Genomic DNA, 10,047 nt, shown 5'->3' on the forward strand with positions numbered 1-10,047 from the left:
TCTAGTCTTTCAGTTACCGTAGTTCGAGTCCTCTGCGTGGTCAACGAGGGAAAATGACGTCGTGGAAAGAAGCCCGCTGCTGAGGAGACTTGTCTGCGCTAAGTGGCGAACTCATGCCACTGCTGGAGCTCGAATGGCGACTCGAAGGGGCATTCACCTGGACTGTAACAAAACTTCAGGTAAAGTTAACCTGGAGTTTGTGCCTTGCCGTTTGGTTGATGTTCAGGCCCAGGTCTGGCAACAAACTTGCGCGCTTTCACGATCGTCGTGGGCAGATTGAAAGGCTCAGTTGGGGAGCCAATGACGTGTATTGGAAATTGAGTCAAGGGAATGAAGTTGTACGAACGGAAGAACAAAAAGTTGGGAGAAGCGAGTCAGTGACATCACTCGAGTGGCTGACCCAGCATAACCAAACAACACACTGCCCGTGGCGCTTGTCTTGATTCTTCACCACTTCCACCATCTCAGGCATCCCAGCGACAAATGTCTCTTTCCAATGTTGAATCCCAAGCCGCGGAGGATATAGAAAGACAAGAGAGACGACCACGCAGAGTTCGAGAACTCACCGGGCGTTTTCGCGTCCTCATCATTGGCCGTGCCAATGCGGGGAAGACAACGATACTCCAGCGAGTTTGCAATACAACGGAACAGCCGAAAATTTTCAATCAGAAGGGTCATAAGGTATTACATGTTCTAAACATCATCATCTATCATTATTGACCTGGATAGATTGACTTGTCCAAGCTCAATCCAACTGCATAGGTAATGTGGATCTACACTCCCTATTACATTTTACTGAAAGTGTCGCAGAGAGGGGAGCATGATATTGAGAATGAAATGATATTTGAAAGCAATACAGCATTTGTCTTTCATGACTCACGTGGGTTTGAAGCAGGCAGAACATCTGAGCTGGATGAAGTCAAGGAGTTTCTGCAAAAACGTTCAACCAACAGACTGCTCAAGGACCATCTGCATGTGATTTGGTGAGTGACTGAGTTGTAACATTTAAGTGCATCTGAATACACCCTGTGTAGGTACTGCATCCCAATTAATGATGAAGCCAGACCATTTACAAGAGCAGAGTTAACTTTCTTTGATGAGTGTGGGACTGGTAGAGGTGTGTTAATTATTGCTAATCTATTAAATTTCACCTTTCCTTTTTGTGCACAGTTCCTGTTATTGTCCTGTTTACAAAAGCAGACATGCTTGATGCCCAAACCATCAAACACCTGGTTGATACTGGAATGGATGTTGAAGATGCTGCAAATAAAGCTCCAGAAGAGTCAGTTGCCAGGTTTGAAGAGAAATTTGGCCAGCAACTCTTCAAGAGAAAGTATCCTCCCAGGGATCATGTGTATTTTTGAGGTATAACAAACTCATTAACTCATAGACAATGGATTAATTGCATTTAACAGACATGCAAAATCCTACAAGTGACTGCAGTGAACTGCTGAGGAAGACAGCAGCCACCTTTTCAGATGATACACTTTTACAGCTCTTTCTTACAGTACAGCAAAATAGTGTGGCTCTGTCAATTGAATATGCAATTATAAGGTAGTGGCTTCACTTTGAATTATATGCTGCTAAATTCCTGATTACCTAGAATAACAGAGTTGTCTTTCCAGATTGGAAGTTATTCAAAGAAAAGAGAGAGTGGAGGAAGATGGTTGAGAAGATACTGAATTATTTTCCACATATGGTATGTGGACCTTACTTGACTGTACAGTGGTAGAACAAAATAATATATATGAACAGGCGGTAAGCCAACATCCAGTGGGCCTCAAGTAGATGCTAATGGGATCATGCTTTTGTTATAACAGTGGGTGAGTCAGGATCTGGTTGGCCCTTCCTGCTTGTTGCTGACAAGATCATGCCTTGGGTTATGAACAGTGGGTGAGTCTGGATCTCCCTGGCCCTCCCTGCTTGCTGCTGACAAGAGCATGCTCTGGGCTTTGAACAGAATGTAAGTCAGGATCTGGCAGGCCCTTCCTGCTTGTTGCTGATAAGAGCATTCCTTGGGTTTTGAACAGTGGGTGAGTCAGGATCTGGCTGGCCCTTCCTCCTTGTTTCTGACAAGAGCATGCTCTGGGTTTTGAACAGCAAGTCAGTCAGAATCTGGCTGGCCCTTCCTGCTTGTTGCTGACAAGAACATGCTCTGGGGTTTGAACAGATTGTAAGTTGGGATCTGGCTGGCCCTTCCTGCTTGTTGCTGACAAGAGCATGCTTCAGGTGTTGAACAGGATGTAAGTCAGGATCTGGCTGGCCCTTCCTGCTTGTTGCTGATAAGAGCATTCCTTGGGTTTTGAACAGGATGTAAGTTGGGATCTGGCTGGCCCTTCCTGCTTGCTGCTGACAAGAGCATGCTCTGGGCTTTGAACAGAATGTAAGTCAGGATCTGGCAGGCCCTTCCTGCTTGTTGCTGATAAGAGCATTCCTTGGGTTTTGAACAGTGGGTGAGTCAGGATCTGGCTGGCCCTTCCTCCTTGTTTCTGACAAGAGCATGCTCTGGGTTTTGAACAGCAAGTCAGTCAGAATCTGGCTGGCCCTTCCTGCTTGTTGCTGACAAGAACATGCTCTGGGGTTTGAACAGTCTGTAAGTCAGCATCTGGCTGGCCCTTCCTGCTTGTTGCTGACTGAACCATGCCTTGGGTTTTGAACAGGCTGTAAGTCAGCATCTGGCTGGCCCTTCCTGCTTGCTGCTGATAAGAGCATGCTCTGGGTTTTCAACAGGATGTAAATCAGGATCTGGCTGGCCCTTCCTGCTTGTTGCTGACAAGAGCATGCTCTGGGTTTTGAACAGGATGTAAGTCAGGATCTGGCTGGCCATTCCTGCTTGTTGCTGACAAAGCATGCTCTGGGTTTTAAACAGGATGTAAGTCAGGATCTGGCTGGCTGTTCCTGCTTGTTGCTGACAAGAGCATGCTCTTGGTTTTGAACAGGATGTAAGTCAGGATCTGGCTGGCTGTTTCTGCTTGTTGCTGACAAGAGCATGCTCTTGGTTTTGAACAGGATGTAAGTCAGGATCTGGCTGGCCACTCCTGCTTGTTGCTGACAAGAGCATGCACTGGGTTTTCAACAGTATGTAAGTCAGGATCTGGCTGGCCACTCCTGCTTGTTGCTGACAAGAGCATGCACTGGGTTTTCAACAGTATGTAAGTCAGGATCTGGCCCTTTCTGCTTGTTGCTGACTGGAGCATGCTCTGGGTTTTCAACAGTATGTAAGTCAGGATCTGCTGGCCCTTTGTGCTTGTTGCTGACAAGAGCATGCTCTGGGTTTTGAACAGGATGTAAGTCAGGATCTGGCTGGCCCTTCATGCTTGTTGCTGACAAGAGCATGCTCTGGGTTTCGAACAGGATGTAAGTCAGGATCTGGCTGGCCATTCCTGCTTGTTGCTGACAGGAGCATGCTCTGGGTTTTCAACAGTATGTAAGTCAGGATATGGCTGGCCGTTCCTGTTTATTGCTGAGAAAAGCATGCTCTGGGTTTTGAACAGTATGTAAGTCAGGATCTGACTAGCCCTTCCTGCTTATTGCTGACAAGAGCATGCTCTGGGTTTTGAACAGCATGTAAGTCAGGATTTGGCTGGCTGGCCCTTCCTGCTTCTTGCTGACAAGAGCATGCTCTGGGTATTGAACAGCATGTAAGTCAAAATCTGGCTGGCCTTTCCTGCTTGTTGCTGACAAGAGCATGCTCTGGGTTTTGAACAGAAAGTAAGTCAGGATCTGGCTGGCCCTTCCTGCTTATTGCTGACAAAAGCATGCTCTGGGTTTTGAACAGGTGGTAAGTCAGGATCTGGCTGGCCCTTCCTGCTTGTTGCTGACAAAAGCATGTACTGGGTGTTGAATAGGATGTAAGTCAGGATCTGGCTGGCCCTTCCTGCTTGTTGCTGACAAGAGCATGGCCTGTGTTTTAAATAGAAGGTAAGTTTCAGCCTTCTTCTCTTTTCATTTTGCTAAGAATGATGAGATTGTGAGTCCAGTTGTAGAATTTTAGAAAAACATTTATGAAACTCTACTTCTTAAACTAGGGTGTGAGAATTTTATTCCTACTTTCCATCTTTTTTTCAAAACTAGTATCGACTGGACCAATTACTATTTCCAGGTGAAGGATGTCCTTGATCATACAGACTGGTCCTTGGTAAACCTTCACTGTGTAATTTCTATTCAATATCCTGACTACAACATAATTCTATGCAGATTCACAATACCAAATCCTTCAACGACATTGCCTTTCTATGTATTGGTGTGTATACTCTCCTTTATGCCCACTCTATCACAACTACTATTTTACTGCTCAGTGACAGCTATCATTGCAGAGCACTCTTTCTTTCTGTGGAAACAGAAGCCTTCAAACTCTTGGGGCCCCTTTGAATTAGCCATTCAAAAGTTCAACTTGTCTGCCAACTTGGCAAAAATTAAAACTGCCATTGAGGAGGCCTCCCATCATTTTAGAACCAAGAATCAAAAACATGCACTTGTAAAGATTGCTCTGGACAATCGTCTTCGTGAGTTTTCAATCTTGCAAGTCTTCCAAAGTTTTTCTCTCATTTAATTGATTTCAGCTTTATAAGAGTTTTGACTGATCTTTCCAAAATTTCATAAATGCAGCACATGTCTCTAGTACCACCATTATGATGCACATTTTGCCTTACTGTTCTCCAAAACACAGATTGTGTCATTTAAACAAGACAAAGTCCAGAATGGTAAAGTCCACCAGCTTTTCTTGTTTTCAAGCTTCCACAGGTGGCGCAGAGTTGTCTTCACATGTACAGTGAATGTGTATGGAAGTTCAAAGAATTGTTAGAGAGTCATGGGTAGAGAGGTACATCTCAATGCATATGATTTATGCATTCTCTGAACTCTGTCAGAAAACACGAAAGATACAGATACATATTCCAAATTGCAACGTATTCACAAAGAAAGAGGAGCTCTAAGTACCAACAATGGTAGAAAAAATACAGGTAGAGAAAACAATGGCTTAGCAATGAGAGAGGACTAGGGGTACCAGATAAAGTCAAAAGACAAGGGGAAAGTGGCATCAAACTCAAAAAGACATAGTCAAGTCGACCTCAATAGTTGGCACAATGCTCACAATAAACTTGAGGAAGACAACCAAATAAAAATCAACCCTCATCCCCTCAACCTCCTCCCTCAGCCCCAGCTTGCAGCTGTTGAACATCCTTGGCACTCCCAGATGACTTTCAGCTGAACGGCCACTTCTTCTCTTTCTTAGGGGTGTCCTTGCCTGTTGGTTTACTGCGCTGCGCAAGCTGTTCCTCAACAACACTGTTGTTCATCTGTTCTATCACTTTCTTCATGATGCTGGCGTGTTTGCATGGATGCACAGAGGCGGCTTGGAGAGAGGCGGAGTGGATGAAGGGTTCGATTGTTACTGTTTTCTGGGTGTGGTCTGCTGAGATGTCTTGGAAGATTTGGGAGGGGGTTAGTGGGGTGCGGTTCTCTTGTTTCTGTTAGTGAGTGTATTTAAAAAAATGGGCAAAAGGCGAACCTCATCGTAGCTGATCAGCCAAACTCATGGGGTTTGGTAATACTTGTCATATGTGATCATGACATCGTAAGTGCGAACTTGAAGCAGGTTGCCCTTTGTGACTTCCACATTAGCGCTACAAAGAAATCGTTAGCACTTCTTCAACTTTTTTAGAAAACCCAACAAACATACCTAGCATCAACCCCGGCAGCAGCAGGTATAACTGAGGCTTTAGGCACAGCAGCCGCAGCCTCATCATCCCCCTCCTCCAAATCATCCTCCTCCATATCAGGGATATCATCCAAATCAGGCGTCTCTGGCCCAACACCCTCACCCCCTCCCCCGCCCAATGACACACCCCCCAAGCAATGACACACCCCCCAAGCCCCTCACAATCCTCTCCTCATCCTCATGCAGCCCATCCCCATCCAAATCAGGGATATCTGCAATCTCACCTGCATTCATCGCAGAGTCCGTTCGATGCACTTGACACCCTGCATGCGTCTCGACCCACTCGTCGCCGTCTGTGGAGGGGGAAGAGGAATCAGCAAAGGAGAGGAGGCACTTGGCATCCTCGTCTGTGTCTGTGTAGGCTAGGGAGTTGGTGCGCCAGAGGCAGGGGATGCCACACATTACTAGGTATTGTTTGTCTGGTGGGAGGAAGGAGGTCTTTACCATCCCCCATGAGTTCCAGCGGAATCCGGCGGATTCCAAGTGGAATGTCGGAATTCCATGGAATTCCGACGGAAACCAGTTGGCTGGAGCCTCAGCCATTCTGGTTTCCAATTCCATGGAAATTCCAATGGAATCCAGTGGAAATGGTTGGAATCCGGGAGCCTCCCGGAACAGTTTCCATTGGAATCCATTGGAATTCCAACCAGATTCCATGGAATTCCCATGGAAAGTACATTTAATATATTCCAGTCAAATTCCAACAGATTCCGAGACATTCCAATGAATTCCAATATTTGTTGTTGTTATTATAATATATAAAAAAATAAGTGGATGCATGAGGATTGAACTCTGGCCTCGGGAAATATGATGTGAATCTCTGAGCAGCAATATTTCCACTACACCATATGGCTGTTAAAAGCCTGGCAACATTAATTCTATATAACCCATCCTCACGCCCACCTTCCTAAACGAGTCACGGCATTTGCCGGCGTCACCATCAGCATCTCCATTTTGCTGTCAACCACAACCACAACCACCGTCACCGCGACCAGCGCGGTCACCTCCAATCACGCCCACGCCAACAGACAATGATGATGACGATGACGATGGACGACGACACGACGACGACGACGGACGACGACGAGGACGGCCACACATCAACGGACGATGAGGACGACGACACATCAATGGACAACAACAACGGACAACAACAACAACACATCAACGGACGACATCAACGGACGATGACAACAACACGTCACGTCAACGCACGACGACAACAGACGACACGTCAGCGACGACGAGGGCGGCTACACGTCAACGCACGACGACGCACGACGATGAGGACGACACGTCAACGGACGATGACGATGGAAGACGACAATGACGGACGACAATGACAACACATCACGTCAATGCACGATGACACACACGTCAATGCATGACGACGGACGATGACAAGGACGACACGTCAATGGACCACTACTGGCTACCACTTTTATCATATAAATAAGGTAACTGCCTAGAGGTCATTGTGTATAAATCCACAGTCTTTATGATAGGGAATCATTCCAGTTGCCATGTCTTTTCATTATCATAAAGCCTGCGCTTTTTTTCATTAATTGTAGGCAAGGCCTTAGACCTCCATCTCATTATGTACCTGGTCAATATCATTGCGATTTTCATTAGCCATTGGGCAATATCATTGGAAATTTCATTAACTACTTGACCGATATCATTGTGATTTTCATTAGCTATTTGGAAATTTCATTAGCCACTTGGGCAATATCATTGGGAATTTCATTAGGCACCTTGGCAATATCATTGCAATTTTCATTAGCTTAGTTGGGCAATATCATTGGAAATTTCATTAGCTACTTGACTGATATCATTGCGATTTTCATTAACTATTTGGGAATTATCATTGGAAATTTCATTAGCCACCTTGGCAATATCATTGTGATTTTCATTAGCCTCTTGGGCAATATCATTGGGAATTTCATTAGGCACCTGGGCAATATCATTGCGATTTTCATTAGCTATTTGGGAATTATCATTGGAAATTTCATTAGCCTCTTGGGCGATATCATTGGAAATTTCATTAGGCATTGGCAATATCATTGTGATTTTCATTAGCTATTTGGGAATTATCATTGGAAATTTCATTAGCCTCTTGGGCAGTATCATTGGAAATTTCATTAGGCACCTTGGCAATATCATTGCTATTTTCATTAGCTATTTGGGAATTATCATTGGAAATTTCATTAGCCTCTTGGGCAGTATCATTGGAAATTTCATTAGGCACCTTGGCAATATCATTGCTATTTTCATTAGCTATCTGGGCAATATCATTGCGATTTTCATTAGCTATTTGGGAATTATCATTGGAAATTTCATTAGCCACCTTGGGCAATATCATTGGGAATTTCATTAGGCACCTGGGCAATATCATTGTGATTTTCATTAGCTACTTGGGCAATATCATTGAAATTTTCATTAGGCACCTGGGCAATATCATTACGATTTTCATTAGGCACCTGGGCAATATCATTGTGATTTTCATTAGCTACTTGGGCAATATCATTGAAATTTTCATTAGGCACCTGGGCAATATCATTACGATTTTCATTAGCCTAGTTGGGCAATATTATTGCGATTTTCATTGGCTACTTGGGCAATTTCTTTGGAAATTTCATTTGCCACCTTGGCAATATCATTGCGATTTTCATTAGCTACTTGAGCAATATCTTTGGAAATTTCATTAGCTGCTTCGGCTATATCATTGTGGTTTTTGGTCATCAGGAGGGTGGTCACATGACCTATTTCCAAAAATGGTCAAAAAGCGAAAATTGTAGCCCTGCACTGTAGCTTCCTGAATCTGTTGGAATTATGTCCTAAAGTGCTCCCATTGTGGAGATATAACATAAAGTCTTTTCCTCATCACCGGCTTTTTTCAACCTTTTTGCATTTTTCTCCATGAGAACAACACCAAACAAAATGATTTCAACACATTTAGAAAGCTAAGAGAAAGGGCTACAATTCTTGTATCGTGGGAAAAATGACCAAAAATGGAAGGTGCATACCCTAACAGGTAAATTCACACTGACATATTACAAAAGATTGCAGGTAGACTACAAAAGTCAGTTATGGACTACAAAGTGTACTAGTAGACTTACCTTAAACAAGGGATGATCAGGTAGCTAAGCAAAGCCTTTGACAGATTGCATGACAAACTAATCATTTTTGCACCTCTTATGTAATTAACACAGACTTATGGGAGATTTTTTATATTGATGGCATGTTTGCCTATCATGCAAAGGTGACGTCCAGATGTAAAGAAAATGTTGTAATTACTTTTAAAATGTGTCTTGAGGTACATCCACAGGACAAAAGGCTGGGAAGGATTCAAATTAGTAAACATAACAAATTTCAGGAACACTTCAGTCTGTCTCTTTGGCAATAGGAAAAACTTTTATTTTTTTGCAAAGCTTCACCTAGGTAACACAGTTGTGGGCAAATTCAAACAATAAGCACATTAATTGTTTTTTTCCTGTCAGCCCCCCTTGGACAATTGGCAGACATATGGTCAGAATGAAAAAATTCCCATTGGTTTGTTGTAATTACATAACTGATGCAAAAATGATTACTTTGTCACAGAATCTGTCAAGGGCTTCACTTAATTGCCTGATCGTCCCTTGTTTAAGGTGACTACAAAGACCACAAAGAGTCAGACATGGACTACAAGTTTACTGATAGACTACAAAAGACTACAGAAGTTGGACTTGGACTACAAAGTTTATTAATAGACTACAAAAAGTTAGTTACTGATACCCTTAATTACTGTTATTGACAATCCACTTTTTTCATTACAGAAGTCTGTAGTGTTTGCTTTTTTAGACTACAAAAGTTAGTAGTGTCTGCTTTTTAAGACTGCAAAGTTTGTAGTGTCTCCTTTTGCACTAGAAAAGTTTGTAGTCCACTTGTTTAGCTGATTGATTCTAGGCTACTACCAATAGTGAATGAATGATAAAGGGCAGTAGGGTCATGTCTCTTTGTCAATTGTCATTTAGGATTCAGGAAAAAGACAACTTGACTTAGGTGACCTTTTGCATCATAACCTAACATTGGGATTGAATGTAATGACACTTCTGAGGACCAATCAGACCATGATCTATAGAGTACTGTAGCCCTCAAAGAAGTTGATTATGCTTGGAGATAGGACAGTATGAAAGGATAGAATAGCCTTTCAATCCTTCAACCATATGCCCATGAACATATACATACATAGTCAAGGACATTCAAACTACATGTCAACCAGACCACAAATCAACCATATGCCCATGAAGATATACACATACAAACTACATGTCAGAAAACGAGGCCAT

At 43.3% G+C, this 10,047-nt stretch overlaps 3 protein-coding genes across 3 annotated transcripts; all 3 read left to right on the plus strand.

Annotated features, from left to right (window-relative positions):
* Window positions 1-113: 113 nt before the first annotated feature.
* LACBIDRAFT_316689 (uncharacterized protein) lies at window positions 114-443 on the plus strand (the record flags this gene model as incomplete). The annotated part of the gene is made up of 1 exon (XM_001889980.1): window positions 114-443. The coding sequence occupies one exon, from the start codon at window positions 114-116 to the stop codon at window positions 441-443; it is 330 nt and encodes a 109-aa protein (XP_001890015.1).
* Window positions 444-465: 22 nt separating this feature from the next.
* Window positions 466-4,019, plus strand: LACBIDRAFT_316690 (uncharacterized protein). The gene is given in 11 exon segments (XM_001889981.1): window positions 466-681; window positions 730-762; window positions 813-983; window positions 1,035-1,117; window positions 1,171-1,365; window positions 1,416-1,554; window positions 1,612-1,769; window positions 2,230-2,242; window positions 2,244-2,284; window positions 3,259-3,288; window positions 3,981-4,019. The coding sequence occupies 5 exon segments, from the start codon at window positions 602-604 to the stop codon at window positions 1,362-1,364; spliced, it is 561 nt and encodes a 186-aa protein (XP_001890016.1). The 5' UTR covers window positions 466-601; the 3' UTR covers window position 1,365; window positions 1,416-1,554; window positions 1,612-1,769; window positions 2,230-2,242; window positions 2,244-2,284; window positions 3,259-3,288; window positions 3,981-4,019.
* A 172-nt stretch (window positions 4,020-4,191) lies between these two features.
* Window positions 4,192-4,570, plus strand: LACBIDRAFT_316691 (uncharacterized protein; the record flags this gene model as incomplete). Its single annotated transcript, XM_001889982.1, has 3 exons — window positions 4,192-4,243; window positions 4,299-4,505; window positions 4,563-4,570. The coding sequence occupies 3 exons, from the start codon at window positions 4,192-4,194 to the stop codon at window positions 4,568-4,570; spliced, it is 267 nt and encodes an 88-aa protein (XP_001890017.1).
* Window positions 4,571-10,047: the final 5,477 nt, after the last annotated feature.

This window comes from Laccaria bicolor, genomic scaffold, assembly GCF_000143565.1.
Source record: "Laccaria bicolor S238N-H82 LACBIscaffold_77 genomic scaffold, whole genome shotgun sequence".
Classification (NCBI taxonomy): domain Eukaryota; kingdom Fungi; phylum Basidiomycota; class Agaricomycetes; order Agaricales; family Hydnangiaceae; genus Laccaria; species Laccaria bicolor.